This window comes from Sardina pilchardus, chromosome 24, assembly GCF_963854185.1.
Source record: "Sardina pilchardus chromosome 24, fSarPil1.1, whole genome shotgun sequence".
NCBI classification, from domain to species: domain Eukaryota; kingdom Metazoa; phylum Chordata; class Actinopteri; order Clupeiformes; family Clupeidae; genus Sardina; species Sardina pilchardus.
The window spans coordinates 1,619,772-1,639,189 of NC_085017.1; the positions used below are offsets into that span (position 1 = coordinate 1,619,772).

The following is a 19,418-nucleotide window of genomic DNA, read 5'->3' on the forward strand; positions in this document are numbered from 1 at the left end:
TGGTGTTAACAAATGGACTCTATGGAGCTGTTTTCTTGGCAGACATTTGTAAATGCAAGATGAGGTGTTGCAAATGGCATTAATTAAGGATCTCATTCTGCTACAGTTTATCGAACAGAGACTTCATTAGTGTATTTAGTAACACTTGTGCCTGCCATTGTGCATGATGTCATGTTAAAATGACTGTGAAATAGGTCTACAACAGTCAACCAATCAGGGCGTTTTCAGACCTTTAGTCTGATTGATTGCTTTATACAGATGTTGGTCCAGTAACGTTTCACATATGCCTTGTTTCTAGACGGACCAAAATGGGGACAGTAATGTCCTGTGTATTAGCCGCATTAGGTATAAGCCACAGGACAGTGCTTCGTGCCAGTTAAAAGAAACAAAATCATTAATCCCATATTAACAGTCCCTGTGTATTAACCTCATAGCTGAAGAAATTTAGCAAAATCAACGTATGAGCCGCGATTTACAGTTGGGAAATGACGGTAATAATAATTGAGCAGACTGCTCCCTCAGGTCACTTTTTTGTTTTTTTACCGAATAAGAGCAACTCTGCAGTTACACACTGGGGCGACAGTTTTGTGGGGTGATCTTGGCTCTGGTCTGCTCATTTTACATCGTTTGCATATGTCACTTTTGGTAAATGGTGGAGTTTGAGAATGAGATGCAACTGTGACTAGAAAATAATCTCATTTGCATTGCTGTGTACTCAGCCGACTATGCATCTATGAATCATTGTTTGTACCTCCTCACACATCCATGTTTGTCCACGGTTCTAGATATTAGGACTAATCTCACACACCATTTATTTAGGAAGTGAACAGGAAATTAAATTTACCTCAATGTATCCACAATTCAGTGATTATCTCCCATAATTCATTACAAGTAGACTGTTGGACCGGTTTGTTTCAGGTTTGCTTTCTCACCGGCGAGACCTCCCTGAGTTCAGTAGACAGTGCGGACTGAGACCACCTCTTTTTAGAGGTCTCGGACCGATCCATTTGGAGCACACCTGAGTGTAATTGTTGCATTCCGACGGACACAAACGAACCAAGACAAGAGCTCAAACAGTTTCATTCAAATGCACTAAAGGCTGTTGGTGTGAAAACGCTGTCTGCCTAGTATCTCTGTGTGCAGAACATCAACTCACTCACTATGCTGTGCACTGCATGGTGAATAGGTGCTTGTTATTTACTAGGTAGGGAGTGAGAGGATATTCTGAACAGGGTAGGCCTTTATCAGGTTTGTATGTGAGACTGTTTGCTATCCTCAACTTCACCTCTTCATGCTAGTGTTTCCTAAAGTGTTTCCAACCCTAGATTCTGATCATAGACAAGTGATGAAGAAATCTCCCTACGTGTATGAAACATTTGACACGTTTCAGGCAAGCTAGTCTTAAAACCTTGCCACGCTAGGCACCAAAACTCAACAATTTCACTAAAGCCTCTTTACCCAGTACACACACCTAGCCTAAATATTATGACCTTCGTAGCACATACAGTAGCAGCCTACACATCTAACCCAGTACTGTATACGTGTCTCACAGACACCTCTAAAATAAGACATGAGAATAGTAAGACATGGGAGGCCACAACATGTCTATGCATGTTACCATAAGACATCTATCTATCACACTATCTATCTCTTTATCTGATCTATACTCTCTAAACCGAATGATATTTAGGGTCATATCAGATACAAATCTTACAACTTTATATCTAACTTAAATCTGCTACTTCTTCACAGTTATTGATACATGAAGCGCCATCAACCCATGGTCTGGGCCCAACTAAATAAAAACAACCCACCCTTCTTATAAATTAAGTCATGTTTTGAGGAAATCTATTTCAGATCTCGGAAAAGGAGCGGGATGCTCACTCACTCACTCACTCACAGCGTACGATGATGACTCACTAATTAGTTCCCTTGTTATGACTCCTATAAACACACTCTCCTCCCGATTACACCAGTCTGCTCTCTCGCTCCACATACACACACACACACACACACACACACACACACACACACACACACACACACACACACACACACACACACACACACACACACACACACACACACACACACACACACACACACACACACACACACACACACACACACTCTCCTCTCTCTTATCTGACGGAAGTGAAACCATGCCAAGCAACAGACGGGCGAGGAAACGAAAACAAATAGGACAACTTGAAAACAGACGGGTTCCATCACAGTGCAAGGGGAGGGATCGGAGGGCCACAAGGCAGGGGTGAAGGTAGAATACACAACGCTGGACAACCACACAGCTGTGTGTGCAAAGCGTGCATGGCTGACACAAGCACATAACTAACTCCAGTTGCACAACAGTACTAGGGCAGAGGGAAGAGAGAGTATTCAAGGCAGAAAGTCAGCAGGAAGTTATTTTACGTGAGGGTAGATATGAGAGACAAGTCTTCCATTTCAAGTGTGGTGGTGTTCATCTCTCTATCCATATCGCTTTCTTTCTTCTGCTCATTCTCTCTCATTCTCTCACTCTCTACCTTTAACTGAATTAGTTTCACACCCTACAACAGCATCCAAATAATTACAAGCTGACTATTCTGCTTCAAGTCAATCCCAGCATCACTTCCTTTGGTCTAGCAAGTAAAGAGGAAGTCACCAGTAAGTATATTTCTGGATCTTAAGCAAAAAGGATGCTGGTATACACTGGCGGCAAATGGATCATGCAACACTCCCTGCCGTCCTACTGACTGCAGCGCCCTCTATGGGCCCCATCGTGGGTACTACACACAGACTGCCCAGTCAGTCAGAGTGTGGAATCTATGGCATGCAGGGGCTTGTCTACCTCTCTGTTTGATGTGTTGGGAAATATTCACCCTAACGCATACGCGAAAGGAAGTTCTTGCTCACCAGTTCAGGCCAAGCCCACACAGAGCCGCTGATACTTGTAAAACTTGCGGAGTCATCCCTCAAACACTTTTGACATTTTACCTGCATGACTCCGCAACATTTGAATATGCCTCCACAACAATTTCTGTGTATGTCAGCTGAGTAGTAGCTTAACTACCTATTAACCTGCTCTTGTCAGCAGAAACAAAGTCACATATTTTTTTCTGAGGCAAACAAGTTAATCTTGTGAGGTCAGCACAAAATGTAAAAACCCATCAACAAAAGCTGAGCAAATGCAGGTAACGCTAGCTACCACCGCGGGGAATGAAATGAGCCGAACCCTGCTGATGATAACCCCTATCTGGGGTGAGAGCAGGAAGGGCTGGAGGGTGGAGGAAGTGGAGTTGGAAGTGCTGTTGGAGATTGAAGAGAGAGAGAGAGAGAGAGAGAGAGAGAGAGAGAAGAGAGAGAGGAGAGAGAGAGAGAGAGAGACAGGAGAGAAAAGAGAGGAGAGGAGAGAGGAGAGAGGAGAGAGAGAAAGAGAGAGAGAGAGAGAGAGGTTATTTTTACCAGGACAAGAACACTGGGCGAGCCAGGGATGAAAGGATCTCACCTTTTAATCCTCTCGTCTTGATTTCCTGACAACTCCTTGCTCTCTCTTTAGCTTGAGTGTGTGTGTGTGCATTTGTGTGTGCCATCATGTGAGTGTATGCCACAGTGGAGATAGGCCTATTCAGAGGTGTGTGAGTGTGTGTGAGTGTGTGTGCGTGTGTGTGTGTGCGCGTGTGTGTGTGTGTGTGTCTATATACATGAATGAGTTAACTTGAATATAAGTGTCAACTCATTTGAATCATGAGAAACGTGCAGTGGTCTCTACATTTTTTCCAGAGTTGTCATTTTTTGCAATTTGAGTGTGTATGTCTGGAAATATTAACTAAGGGTTAGCAAATGTGAGTGTGTGTGTGTGTGCTTGTGCTGCATCATGTGTATAAAAGCATATATATTGTGTGTAGTGTCCTACAATCCCTTTGAGCTATCTCTAACCCAGCTCAAGTTAGTAAAACAGAACACACAGCATAAGACCACCCACACCACAGAGCCTGTGTAATTTCACAACACACACACGCACCTACACACACCTCGTTTCACTGTTCCACTACAAAAGTCAAAGAAGAGAGTGAACCTCTTGAGGAGCCGATTGCTCCTCTGCTGAGATGTGCCTTATCTAAACTCCCTGCAGTTCATTAGAGTATTGATCTCCGTTAAAGTGTCGTGTCATTACCAAGAGCACTCTAATCAACCACAGCCACCTGAACAACAAGCACAGTAGTCAAACAGGAAATCAGCAGTCAACACATCTTTTCAAGATCCAATACTTTGTTTTGTCCCATTCAGAAAACTAAGCAGCCAACGTCGATCAGGTTTCTTACGTGACTCACCAACCGTGTCCCATTTTCAATCGCACTGCCCCCAGCACTCCTGTAAGGCTTTCCACAACGAGGAAGTTGTCAAACTACTGACACAAAAAGTCACCGGAGATATTCCATCGGGGCCTAGTAAACAATATAACGCGAGCGCAGGAAGAAAGAGTGCTTGGGTACCTGACAGGCTTTCCTCTTCCAAAGAAATATCGTCCATGCTGAGACGAAACCGGCCACGCTGTGTATTCCGGACACGTACGTCCTACCTGAGGGAGTCCTGAAAGGTGTGAGCGACTGCTCTCTCCCAACAGGGCAAAGCGCAATCTGATAATAACCCACTGTGTCAACACACCACCGCTATGAGTCATACACACTCACACACTCACACTCACACTCTCACACACACACACACACACACACACACACACACACACACACACACACACACACACACACACACACACACACACACACACACACACACACACACACACACACACACACACACACACACACACACACACACACACACACACACACACACCCGGGGACAGCGAAAACCACTTAGCACTTCACTCAGTTCATTTACAATCGATCACGGTTGGTTTGCAGTGACAACTCTGCTTTCAGCTGTCCGGTTGCCAAGGGTGAGCCAGCAGAAAGTAAATCATATCAATTGGTGAAAATCTGTTAAACCTACAATTTTTAAAACCCTGCAAAAACATTTATTTCTCTCTCTCTATATATATATATATATATACACACATCTACAGAGAGAGAGGCATTTGTGTATGTATGTGTGCAGGTTTGTGAACATGTATTTGTGTGGACAGTGTATGTGCACATTCACGGGAGAACTGTCGCTTTTGTTTGTGTTTGTGTCTCTTTGCAGTGTGTGATATGTTTTTTTTTGTGTGTGTGTGTGTGTGTGTGTGTGTGTGCGCGTGTGTGTGTGTGTGTGCGTGTGTGACTGTGTGTGTGAGATTAGTTAGGTATACACCATTACGCCACAGGCAGGGGTGATTTGTGAGTACCGAATGCGGCCGCTTAAGGTGCCCAAACTTGCGAGTTCATTAGTGCCTGGCTGCGTTTCAATGAGGCTATTTTAACAAGCATTAATGGGAGGTATCTTAGGGAGACTTACGCTTAGACCTTGGACGACGCTTACCTCGGTTTTCCATCCCAGAGTCCAAACCGCTGTGGCCAGAGGTTCCTGCACAGAGCAGAGAAGAGTGTGAGGATGAGCCTGCCCACAAATACACAGTATATTAGCATATCCAGTCTAAAGGTAAAGTTACCGTGTGTGTGTGTGTGTGTGTGTGTGTGTGTGTGTGTGTGTGTGTGTGTGTGTGTGTGTGTGTGTGTGTGTGTGTGTGTGTGTGTGTGTGTGTGTGTGTGTGTGTGTGTGTGTGTGTGTGTGTGTGCGCGTGTGTCTTTTAGGTCGTTGGCTAACTAGTTTCAAACCAAAACTCCTTCCTGCTACTTCTCTGCACCTCATTCTCCACAAACACTAAACCTTGTGTTTATCTGAAGACCTCTGTCAGTTTCCATTTCCTAAGTCAGGTCAATCAATGAAACACTTCCCAGTCCAGTGTTTGCCCTGTTTACCCAACTGTGTGGGCCAGACTTGGGGAGGAGGGAGGGTGAGCCCAGTTAAACCCAGCAATGATTAGCCCTGCAGACGAAGCTGGTGCCCAAACACACACACACACAAACAGATAGACAGAGTCGCAAAAACGCACGCACGCACACGCACACGCACACGCACACGCACACGCACACGCACGCACGCACGAGAGAGGATCTGTTCCCAATCTAAAAAAAACTTTATTAAACTGAAGCGAGGATAATACAAACATCTGCCAGCGTTTCAGCAGCTATAAATGAATGCCTCTCCGTCTGAAGGCTTTGGCTGGTGGCACTGTGGCTTGGAACAGAGTGGAACTGGGCTGAAAGTTAACAGGAGTGACAGAACAGGGCTGTGCAGGATGCTCCTAAACATGGATGGAGTTATGGATGAGATTTACCAGCTTAGCACCGGTGTTGCCTTATTTAAAATGTTTTCTAGAGTGTAGTCTACAGATGAGATGTATTTGTAACAATTTAGTGAATCGTGCTACAAAATTACAGTTATTTCCTGTGTTTTAGCTGCATTGTACCACTGACAAGATTTGGGAAAAATTATTGAAAGATTGTAGTCTTTTAAATAATGCCCCTCATTCAAGCTTTACTCAAAAGACTACAATCTATTAGCCTGGCACGCCCTCCCAGTGACGTAACGCCTTCAGGCTGTTTCTGTCGCTGGTCTGGTCAACTGCTAATCGGGAAGGATTTCTGAGTTCGAAATCTGCGGAACTGCCCCCTTTGGTCGAGAACCAATCAACTTTGAGCAGCTCCAACGGCTCTGGGTAGAGGCGTGTTCAAGGCAGCGGAAAGAGTGTTGTTATTGGTTTAAACTCGGCAAACCGCTTTCTGACATCGACCAGTAGCAAATCGAGGCACTTAAAGGAGGCGGGTCAACCAGCGCTTGGAGAAACCATGTTAGCACAGGCTGTTGGTCAGACTAAAGTCTCGCAGAGCCTTTGAAAGTCGATGGTAATCAGGCTAACAATCTATCAAGAATCTTTCCCAAATCTTGTCAGTGTAAGGTAGGCTTTACAAGAAACAAATATTTAAGCAATAAGCTCTGAGAGGCCATTCTATATCGTGAATATAGCACAGCTTGTTAGCGAAGCAAAGCTGAGTGCCATTAAACAACCCTCCACTGTGCTATATTCACAATATAGAACGGCCTGAAGGGGCTTATTGCTTTTACTAAACCACGACCACATAGGACATTACAAATTGGTACAAATAAACAAATAATCATGATATTTTCATTTATTTCATCTGCAAATGTCCATTCTTCCACGTAGTCCCCATAGAACAGTTTCACCGCTAGTAGATTCTTATCCGAATTGTTGCTCAGCAACTGTATTCATTTGCATCTTATTAACCGTCATAGAATACATTCTAAGCATATTCATATAAAAATGAAATGCGGTCTCAGCCGTGCTATATCAAGAAAATATACAACGGCATTAAACGCGATTCAACCAATCATAATCAAAGACCGGAACCATCTGTTTTATAAAATAGTTTTAATAATGGTTATTGATATAATACTATATTTAACTGCCCCCATGTATTAACCTCATAGCTGAAGAAATTTAGAAAAATCAATTAATGAGCCACAGCTGATATTTAGGGAAATGACTGTGTCAACCTCTGTAGCGCCAGTGCTATGAGCACAAAAAAAAGTTAACGCACAGCCCTGCTGGATGGGAGCAGGAGTGGTTGAGTGTGAACACTGCTGAGGCTGAGGCTGTCGGTGTGGGATTTGATGCTGCTGTTGTGCCACACGTGCTCCTGATTGTGTAAAAGAAGTATGTGAGCCCGACTGGGCAGACTGGACGCCGGATCTGGAGGTGGAACTGATGCAGAGGTTGCATCACCAGCGCTCTCGATTGTGTAAAATGTGGTTTCAGTCAATCACGGCGGCGCCTCCGCCACGGCTTGTAAACAGTGGGACGCGACACGTCACGAGTTTCACATCCCGTGCGTAAAAACGTTGCAGCGGCACGACAATGAAAGATATTAACGGAAGTGAAAGGGATGCAAATAAAATAGGCAAATAGTAACGACAGAACAACAGAGAGCGAAACTCCGAGAAAGAAAAAAAAAGGAAGACAGACACACTCATTCAAAGAAGAGACTCTCGATGAACAATGACATTGACTGTATGAGGCAACTGGTACGTGGTTAATGGACTGTGCTGATCTAGACACTTTTCTACTCAACAACAGAGCTCTCAAAGCACTTCAGAAGTTAATGCCTTGGAGTTGGACCCCTCTTTGCTGACAGTTCCAGAACTAAATTTGGAATGTGATGGCAACTAAATCACACACCTCTGTGTTCCACTGAGAGATTGCCACGAGAGATCTCTTCCTCAGTGAGACACTACTAGTGTCAGTTACCTACCCTGTGAAGCTTAACAACTATTAAAGCCAGCTTTGGCCATGCATCCAAGCGGGCCCCGTTGGTGCACTTTGAGCTTGTTTGAGCTAACAGGAGCTGGGGGAGAGAGCACGCGGGCACACCAGTGTGTTCTCCTTCACGTACGGGCCGCACCTAATAAGGCTCAAGGGCTGGCTGTTTTAATCTGCGCACCGCAGCAGCCATTGGTGTGAGTCAATCCATCGTCATGACAACTCCAGACGAGAGGCTCAGCATTGGCTGCTCGCGTAGGGATGTGTCCTCCTCAAGCAGGAAGTCAAGTGAGAGGGAGAGGTGGTGGAGGTGTGCATGTGGTACTGGCCTGCACTTTGGAATGTTTCTGTTCAAAGTCCGGCGCTCCAAAACAAGCACTTTTTCACGTGCTCCACTTGGTACACAAAGCTAAGGACGTATGTGTGTGTGTGTGTGTGTGTGTGTGTGTGTGTGTGTGTCAGTGTGTGTATGAGTGCGTGTGTATGTGTGTGTGTGTGTGTGTGTGTGTGTGTGTGTGTGAGAGAGAGAGAGAGCTCAAGGTTGGGAGTGACCTACATATTATAGAAGAGAACACGTGAGGGCTCTACTGCACACTCTACTGTGGCGTACAGTCAACACAATCATAACGACACCCTGTCTACCAGTCCAAGACAAGAAAAGACAAGCCAAGAAATACTTTGGAATGGACTTTTTGTACCTCTGCCAAGAGCAGGGTGTGATTAAAGTAAGGTAAACTGGAACAGTGACAATTGCTGAAGAAAAGCAATGCTACTCCACATTCAGTACTCTAATGTCATATATCACTTCTTTACAAGGTCAACAACAATAAAAAAAAAAAGCCATGTAAGCACGCACGTCCAGTTTTAAAAAAGGGAGCAGGACAAAAAGGCAAGTACTAAAACAAGGGAAACCGTGACGTTTCGGGCCTGTGAGCCTTCGGGCTCACAGGCCCGAAACGTCACGGTTTTTAAATATAGAATGGGAGCATAATTTCGGTTGCAGCGGACTTTTCTCTTGTTTTAACAACAATAAAAGGGCATGGCTTTGAAAGTATTCATCTTTTGACACCGCCAAAGCATACCGGTTTATTCACAAAGCCTGCGTCACTAACTAAAACATGACACATTGAGACATAGCCAACCTCGAGGTGAAATTTCAGAAGCAGAACTTACATTAATTTGATTTGCACACCCAGGAAATGGTCAGATTGGGGTCATGTCTTTGCTTTTGCCTGTGACTGCAGAGGACCAGGTGACTGACCACAGTGGCCTTTGTTGCTCTCAAATCTTCTGCCGCTCTCCTCAGCTGGACCTTTGAGTGGGGAGAGAGAGAAGACACAACAAAGCATCAGCACCACACTGGCCTTGAACACGCAGTCCTTCCTACAGCGCCACCAGCTTCTCCTACGTCCTCTGGGCTTTGATAGCTCCGCTTACGTCATGGATGGACACTAACTGCGTGAGACGTCGTCAATGGACACAAAGGAGAAAGAAGGAAGGAGTGTTCAAAAGGAGTGAAAATACTTGCACGGTCATGCACGTTGAGAGGCCATTGGGTCCATTGTGGTCCAAGGGTTTGACTGGCTAACTGACTGATCAAAGCATCACCGTTCTGACTAGGGATGCAACGGTTTTCAATAATTTATTGAACCGTTCGGTTTGGCCTGTTCGGTTCAATAGACTCACCTAAACCGCAATATTTCGGTATACGCGACATAAAACTTTTTATTTAATACAAGGTTATTGCGCGCGCGTAGCCTGGGAGCGATAGACAGGAGTGCTTAGGACCCGGGGGATGCGTTTTCTCTGACTGTTCAGCTTGCCTCTCGTCAACCTTGCAACAACCAATCAGAATTTTACTGAATTTCCCAAGAGCCAATAAGCGCGTTGAAATGCAAATGAAGGAGTCATGTGAGAAGAAACAAACTTTACCGGCGGCTGCATGATCATGGCGACATTTGAAGTAGCCCACGAACAAGGCAAAAAGACCGTCAGTAAACAAAGCACAGTGTGCATTGCAAGCACTGCTTCACAACGATCACCTAATAAAGGTAACACATCCAACATGTCGGCCCACTTGCGCCTTCATCACCCGGCTGTAACCTTAAGTGGAGCAGCACGGAGAGTTAGTTTGCCACCGAAAACCCAACCATCCATTGCTGCAGCCTTTCGACAACAATATTCCTATAATTCCCAAAGACATAACGAATACGACGGCGTATTAGGGCCACGTATATATACTTTGTAAAGACGCAAATTTGCCACTTTAAAAGGTCGAAAATTTGCCACATTATAAAGTCTGTGTGTAACAGTGTAACCGGTGGTTTCTGCCCTGCGTTGATTGCTCGCTAGAGTAGCCTAAGAAAGCGTGACGCCGACACAGCTGAGTGTATTCTCTTTTTGATAGTTTACTGGAAAATATTGTAGGGATGGGAGGTTATAGGAGATGGGGAGGCTGACATGTCATTCCAAACTCGGGTCATTTATTTTCCTGACGTTGTACATGCTAGGCTACGGGCAGCGGGAGGTGTCCACTCGAAAAACAATAAACTCACTGCTAAATCAGTCAATCGCTCGTCCACTCGTCAATCACACAACTCTCTCGCATACACACGCACACACACACACACACACACACACACGACAGGAGACACAGGGGAAACAGACACTTTGTGAAGTGGCAAATTTGCCACTTTCTTCTCGGAATATTGCCCCCCCTGACAACAGGTTGCAATAATGTTCATTTCATTGTTCTAATATTTTTAATGCTGCACTGCACTTTTGTCTATGTTTACATTTTTTACGTTCATAAAAGAGGACAGAGCAGGCACTCCCAAATCAAATATCCATTTGAAACTACACATAATACTACCTCACCAATTATTTTGAGAAGATTTTCAGAATTGTTCACTACTTTTTTGAGGGTGTATAACAGTTAAGTATTTTCTTTAAATGTGTGAAGAACAGTGAGTTTATTAAATAAATAACTACACATTACTTTATGCTGCACTGCACTATGGATAACATTGCCTGTTTATGACAGAAGGCAATGATGGTGTTCTTTTCTTTTAATACATTTTTGTGATTCTGCTTCATCTGTGTCAGGCTATGCATTTAATATTTTCTCTGCAAGTGTAAGTAGAAGCACATTGTTGATTTGAAATAGAAAAGGCAAATATAGCCTCCTGTATGCTAGAGCCAAGATAATATTGATATATTGAAACCGAACCGTTACCGTGGCCCAAAAACCGTGATACAAACCGAACCGTGGCAAAACTGTACCGTTGCATCCCTAGTTCTGACGTGAATAGAAGTGAATAGAAGACCACTGTTGAAGGGGTTTGAGGTAAACAAATCCTCATCCCCACAGTAAAACTACATTACATATTCATTTACATGAATACATTTAGCAGGCGCTTTTATGCAAGGGCAAAGCAACTTACATTAAGTCAATTATATGACAAGGGCCACTCTCCCCAGAGAATGGGGTTTAGGGCTGGGCGATATATCGATATTTAAAAAAATGAGATATGGAATTGGACCATATCGTATATACCGATACAGTTCAAATTTGCGCTTTGATCGCTCCAGGCAAGCCGCTGGCTGGACCTCTATACGCTGCTCCCCGCACCCGCCCATCCTCTTTCTGACACAGAGGGGTTGGGGTTAAGTGCCTTGCTCAAGGGCACAACGGTGGAGGCTGGGAATTGAACCCACAACTTGTCAAGCGACTGCATGCTAGCCCAGCTGCTTTGCCAGTTGCAACTATTCTTTAATACATGGCCTGGCGACCACCTATGCCTTCAAAGACCCCCAGCAGACCGTGGACCACTGATGCCTATGAAAATGCTGTGGACAACAGCAGTGTAGCCTAATTATGGAGAGTGCGCGCCCAAAGAAGAGAGACACAGGCACAATGTTCTTTCTCCTTGCCTGACACAAAACAGATGTATTGAGCCTAAGAGCCAGATGTCCTGAGACACTCTCATGATAACCCATCGTCATAACAACTAAGCCATCATAACACACATGGGGAATCGAGTCTAGCAGCTAGGCTAGTCCCTCTTCACAAATACCACATCAAAATATCACAAAAGCATTCTGCCCCACAAAGGAATATGGAATGAAAGTCTTTCAAATGTCAGGTCACAGAATTAGTCTAGGGCTGCCTGAACCAGTTGGGCCACTTTAGAGAGAGAGAGTGTGTGTGTGTGTGTGTGTGTGTGTATGTGTACAGTGTGTGTGTGTGTGTGTGTGTGTGTGTGTGTGTGTGTGTGTGTGTGTGTGTGTGTGTGTGTGTGTGTGTGTATGTGTACAGTGTGTATGTGTGTATGTGTGTGTGTGTGTGTGTGTGTGTGTGTGTGTGTGTGTGTGTGTGTGTATGTGTACAGTGTGTATGTGTGTATGTGTGTGTGTGTGTGTGTGTGTGTGTGTGTGTGTGTGTGTGTGTGTGTGTGTGTGTGTGTGTGTAAAGCCTGAAGGGCAAATACTCAGGAGCACAGCGGCTGAGTGGGCAAGTTCAGACACCTGACTTGCTTACTGATGGAGGTGGACAAATATCCAACGACCTCAGAGAGAGAGAGAGAAAGAGAGAGAGAGAGAGAGAGAGACAGAGACAGAGACAGATAGAGAGAGAGATAACTCAGAACTATCAGTATCAGCAGATGTGGATTGCCTGGCCAAATAAGGCATCATGGAAGCATCATGCAAACCTTACAGAATGAGATTTACATATGTATTCATTGTAGGTGAAATCAAAAGAAATCAGTAGGCCTAAACAGTAAGTAGACCATCACAATAACAGTACTAATTGGACACAATCCTGCAGTGCTGAGAGAAGTAATCTGAACTGTGGGTGCTGGGCCAAAACCACAGTGATGACAACTAGAAAGAAAGTCACACCAATCTCCCAAGCAAAATATGCTATCTTAATCTGTGACGTTTTGGGGGAAGCCCTTTCTCAGATGTGACGTTTAGTTGATACAATAGCTTGAACAAGAAAGGAAGATTGGGCAAATATTCCCCAATCTAGGTGTGCAAAGCTATAATAGACATATCCAAACAGATTGATGGCTGTAATGAAAGCAAAAGGAAGCTCTATAAAGTATTAAGTCAGGGGTATGATGACTTTAATTTTTTTTATTCATTTTCAGAACGGTTGACTTTTTTTTCATTATTTTGATGTTGTGCAGCTAAATTTGTAAATAAAACTGGAAAAGATTGTTTTTAAAATGGGTTTTGATTTCAGGCTGTAAGACAAAAAAAGTAACTATTTCAAAAGGGTATGATGACTTTCTATAGGCACTGTAAATGGGAAAACTCACTGTTCTTGCTATTAAAAAAAGGGCAGAATCATCCACAGAGCATGATATTTCAATAACCGCTTCAATACACGCTTCATGGCAATGAGTTGTTAGCTATTCATGAAAACGTATAGCCCAGCAACAATCTACTGCCATTTTATTTAGTTCAAGGAGACGGCTTCGTACTTGCACAGGAACTCATTAATGTTGGTGCAACACATGGCAGAGTTGCTGCAAGCTCTGTCCTTCCATCTCCCAACACAGTAGCATCAAGTCTGCCCCCGCTCGCATGCACGTTGCATGCAGCAGCCAGACTTTCTTAACAGTAGGCCTATAGATAGATAGATAGATACTGTATTGATCCCAAAGGGGAAATTCATGATGATTTGCGTTAAACAGCAGCGATGATTATTAATGTTTTTTTTGTTTTTGTTCACTGAGTGGAAAATATAAAGCCAGAGGACCGACCCGACCCATCTGCCTATATTTTTGACCCGAACCCGGCCTGAACCAGCGGGTCTACAACCTATGCAGCATTGCTCAAAGCACAGCCAGAGATCTCCTTGGAAATGCTTGCACTTTTTCTGGACATGCCAATCAGAGAGCACACAAGTCCAAAGGTACCTTTGGCAATGATTCCCGTGTGTGTGTGTGTGTGTGTGTGTGTGTGTGTGTGTGTGTGTGTGTGTGTGTGTGTGTGTGTGTGTGTGTGTGTGTGTGTGTGTGTGTGTGTGTGTGTGTGTGTGTGTGTGTGTGTGTGTGTGTGTGTGTGTGTGTGTGTGTGTGTGTGTAGTTGGTTGCTTGCTTGCAGCCTGCAATAGCGAGGCCGATGCCTTGTAAGGGAGGTTTAGAGTCACACAGACGCTGCGGCACAGATACAAATTATTCAGCGGAGGAAAAGGAGGAGGAGGAGAGGGGAAGAAGAGGGGTGCAGAGTCAGGCGCTGCCTTCCTCCCAGGGTCCGTCCCGCTCAGATATCCTGTGGAGGGGAGCAGGCCAGGACAGCACGCCAGGAACGAGAACAGCAACACAGACAGAGACCCAGACCCAGACGTACAGGCGTGCTGCTGACATTACCCATCCCACAGGGTAAACACCAAAAGCTCTACGGCTGCACTTTTAAGGGCCTTTTATCAACAACACAGGGGAACTATTTTCAGAACTCTAGAGCTTTACGGTCATTTCTAACGCAGCGGATCGGGGCCAAATTTGGCTCAGCTGATCCTTTCCCCCTGGTTCAGTTCCAACTCCACAGGTAGTCCTCCTTGGCCCAGGAACTGCTAGAGGGAAGCTGGGACGCTGAACATAGCTGACTTGTCAGATGCAAGTATTAGAATTAAATAGGCTACATCAAATAATGCAAAATAGTGCACCACCATGCAGACCATGTCACGGTTCCTTCTGACCTCTTTGAGTCAACTACCTGACGTTCCTGAACCCCATTAGAAGTTCCTGAAGTAAAGTTCCTGAACCCCATTAAAAGTTCTTGAAGTCAAGTTCCTGAACTCCAAAGAAAATTGCAATGATCGTTCATATCAATGATCATATCAAGTATCGCTGCATTATTGAAAACTCCAAAAAGCTTGTCAAAGTTCCTGAAACTTAGTGGAAAATAACCTTTAGGGAGATCAGTTTGACAGTTTTCCAAGAGAGTGTTTCACATGGGCTGGGTCCCATGCTCTCCTAACTACACAGAGCAGCAGAGGGAAGCGAGGGTCTCTTGAGGCAGTGGGCTAAATGTGGAGTCCGTGGACTCAATCTAGTCCAGACAACCAGTGCACAGAAACATGAAACGTGTCTGCAGGTATGTCTGTGGTTGCAGCTGTATGGCAACACTGTGATACGGTCGTGTGGAGATCCACAGTTATAATTTGAAGAGCTCTTTTCCCAAAACACTATAAATCCATTTTTTAAAACATTAGACCTAATAAATCAAGTCACTGTAATTTCCCAACTATTGGCTGTGGCTCATGCATTGAATTTGCAAAATGTCTTAACTTGCATACAATACAGGAAATTACTGCATTTAATTGTGTATTTCAGGTAATATCAATAAAAGTGCAGGTGTGTTGCTTTGACTGAGTAAAGTAAAGTAAAGTAAATAACAATAACCCAATTACAGCTCCACTTAACAAAAAAAATGCATTAAAGTGGAGGATATGCCATTTTGGAAGATACCTCTTTGTTTGCTTATAACAGGTTGTACAATGTCACTGAATGGACGAACATGTCTGCCATTACATCAACCAAATCCATCCATCCTTGAGAACATCATCTCTCCCTCCCTCTGTACAAATCAAAGTATGTGTGTGTTCAATATCGCTATGCCCCCAACAAAAAAAGTGTGGCCATCTCAGTGTTGACCGCATCAAATATGTCTGTCCATGACCCAGATAGTGTATAGACAAATGCAACCCCCTGACATGGCTCACCTTCCATTCCTTGGGGCGGTGGTAGCGTAGAGGCTAAGGAGCTAAACTAGCATGCAGTAGCCTGAAAAACCTTGCTTCCACTGTTGTGCCCTTGAGCAAGGCACTTAACTTGGAGTTGTATCAGGGACAATGGCCCTTGTAATATAACTGACATATGTAATGCTACCCATATATTTGAAGACTTTGACAAGATTTTAACTACAGTCTTTCAAGAATATTTCCCTAATCTTGTTAGTCTTCTGTAATAAGGATGACTTAGGCTAAGTGCTTGCTAAATAAAATAAAATGTCCTTGCTCCAGACTGTCATAAAACCCTCACTACTCCAGAAGTCATGGGACTCTTAGTAAGCCAGTGAGGGCCAGTGAGTGGTATTTGAGATCTGCTGATAAAGACAGTGATGCTGTCTCGCTAAAATGTGCAAGCCTTACCATTTCGCAAATTACTTCCTGACATAAATAAAAGGCCAATTCTAAAAAACATATGGTGACTGACACCCAACACACAAGCACACGCACCTACCCAAACACACCTTTCATAGAAAACATCAGAACCTGAATGACAGGTTTCTGAAAAATGATCTGTCCACAGACTTAGTACGGTGAAAGTACATAGCAGACTGGAAATCCCTGCAATTATCACCCTTATAAATGCACCACCAATTCCCCAAGCTGTAGAACCAGACAGCAAATCTGCAAAGATCCAGCCCTAATGTTGAACTACAGGTGCCAGCTAAGGCCAAACAGTCTTTACCTGATAAGTGTGAGTTTCTCCTCTGGATCCTCTCAGGGAGCGTAGAGACTTGTCTTGTACTGTGCACAAAAGCACAGCTCTCTCTCTCTCAATCTACAGCCTACTAGTGTCCATTACAGACTCAGAGTCTCGCCTCCGTGCTCTGTGTCAGTCCCTGTTTGGTCTGAACGCAAAGCCACTATGTGATTCAAGAAGAAGGGATAGGAACAAACGAGAGAGAGAGAGATAGAGAGAGGACGAGGCAGATAAAAAGGGTGTGAGAGAAGGGGGAGAGAGTGAGAGAAAAAACATGAGGGCAGAAAACTGATAGAAAGAGAAGGAGGGAGAGATAGAGGGAATAAGAATAAGAGAAAAGAAAGAGAAAAAGAAAAGGAGAGAGAGGGGAAAGAGAGAGATAAGCAGAGTATAGTGTGACCTTAGCTGAGGAGAGCTGAGTGGCTGATTACACTTTAACAGAGTCACACTGGCCATGCCCAAGGTTTATTTTCAGTGGACTTGGACTACTAGCCAAGCATGGAAACGAACACCAATCATCACTGACAACGGTAGGAGAGGAGAGGGACAGCAGGACAGAGGAAGAGAGGGAGAGGGAGAGAGGGAGGGAGAGAGAGAGAGAAAGAGAGAGGGAGAGAGAGAGAGAGAGAGCGTATTAGGCTCACCCCACCACTCTCCCCGACTCATTAGGGGTGCAGTATGAATTCAATGGAAGGGGGTATCCCACAGAAGGGGGTTGACCTGCTCCTAACAAGCACCCATTGTGTTAGCCTCGCTTTTAAAAAACAACGCTAATGTTGACAAATAGTACAGGGTCAAATCCACCGGCTCTTTTATCAGTTTTCCCAGGTTAAGAGCAGAACCATCCCACAACTCATGTTTACTGTAGACAGACATGTAGTTAATGATCTGCCATTTACATTGGTGCCTTTAACAGCACAAATGTCACAACGACCTGGATTGAAACAACTGAGATCAACAGGCACAAACAGCTTTTGCAGCACAAAGTCACAACTTTACGCATTCCTTGAGGACACAATTGTGTGTTTGTGGTGTAGGCCTAATGTACACAGAGCCTGAGGAAGTTCATTCCTTCAGATCTCCAGGTAAGGTGAGCTCGTTCAGACTTGCTCTGAAGCCTGGACAGGAATGCAGGAGAATGCATAGGAGAGGGTAAAAGCAGGACTCGGTGCATGCCTAACCCACAGCATCAGGCAAGGAACAAGCACAGTCTCAGAAATCATAGCTGCTTACAGGATCATACACACAACGCAATAATAATAGAGAGGTTTCTGTCGAAGCAAGACGACGATATTTTAAGTCCGTCACTAATAATGACATAACAGAACAAGACATGCTTGGGACATCCACTTTTACGATTCTGTAACCAACATGCTGCAGACAGTGAAGGATTATTTTCATTTGATGGGGTCTCCCAGTCTGCCTGTTCTGAAGAGATCAAAGCAGACGAAGTGTAGCGGGCGGTGGTCCACAAAACGGGGGCGAGTTGACATTGAAAGCTGGCAGCACTGACTTTGAATCTGACCACTTGAACAATAACATTACGTTAAGCCTTCCTTATGAGTTGTTTACATGAAAATATATCGAATGGACGAGTGTAACTTTGCTGTGCTAATAAGCAAGCTACTTCCTGATGATACAATGCATTGTCTGAATCATCTTTCATGATCATCATCTTGATTACGGACTCCAGTTACGGGCTGAAGTGAAATGTACAACGCCAAGTTGATCAACTTCATTTAGTTTATTCACAAGTTACTTTAGATAAGACTTGTATCACCACAACGTTCACTTGCACGATAATAATTGACAGTTAACGTTATTGTTGACAGGTGGCTAAAGACTCAACAAGGAATAAATTGTTAGCATCGCTAATACCAAACTTGTGGAAACATGCAACAGGTTGCTAACTGATTAGCAAATTATGTAACTGAAAGAGGAGCAAACAAAAACATGTTTAACACCACACACATAATTTATGTAATCGTGACATTTTGTACTCACCCTCCACTTGAGTTACTCCTTAGCTAGACTGCTGGATGTCCATAAACGAAACACAGGTAGTGGTAGCTAGCTTTTAAGCTAACCTTACTGCAGACTCTTCTTGTAGCTAGCTGGCGTAGGTGGCTAACGTCAGACTTGGATAAACTTATCCACTTGACTAAACATCCATGCTATACAGAACAATGAAATCAATCTGGGAAGAAAATATCACATCCAAACGAGGAAGTTTAAGAGGGCGCTTTAACAAGCATCTATAACTCAACTGGAGGGCAGGGGCCAGGCGATACACTTGTTGAAACTCGAGACAATCCACCAACCACTGATACTAGTGTCTTACCTGCGCAAGATTGGCTCACGCTAGTGCGCAGGCGTTCCCTTCAAATAGTAGCTCCACCTTCTCTCGTGGTGGTAACACTGTTTACAAGATTACGCTTATCCTCAAGGGGGCAGACGTAGGCCTACACTACACACACTCTTAAAAATGTTGGGTTAGATATAACCCAACCTTAACCCAGCTGCTGGTTAACTATTGGACCAACACAACATGAGTTATACTAACCCAACACAGTGGGTAC

The 19,418-nt window shown here is 44.2% G+C and overlaps 1 protein-coding gene across 7 annotated transcripts in view; it reads right to left on the minus strand.

Annotated features, from left to right (window-relative positions):
• phactr4a (phosphatase and actin regulator 4a) overlaps positions 1-19,166 on the minus strand; it is a 54,884-nt gene extending 35,718 nt beyond the window's left edge. Inside the window, exons 1-3 of one of the 7 annotated variants that reach the window (XM_062529839.1) lie at positions 18,844-19,166; positions 9,531-9,650; positions 5,479-5,523 (exon numbers count right to left, since the gene is read on the minus strand). In XM_062529839.1, coding sequence (XP_062385823.1) covers positions 5,479-5,491 — 13 coding nt within the window. In that variant the 5' untranslated portion in view covers positions 5,492-5,523; positions 9,531-9,650; positions 18,844-19,166. Of the gene's footprint in view, positions 1-4,490; positions 4,626-5,454; positions 5,524-9,511; positions 9,651-16,824; positions 17,036-18,843 lie in introns of those variants that run through there. The other 6 variants (XM_062529835.1, XM_062529838.1, XM_062529834.1 and 3 more) reach the window with 6 other exon arrangements.
• Positions 19,167-19,418: the final 252 nt, after the last annotated feature.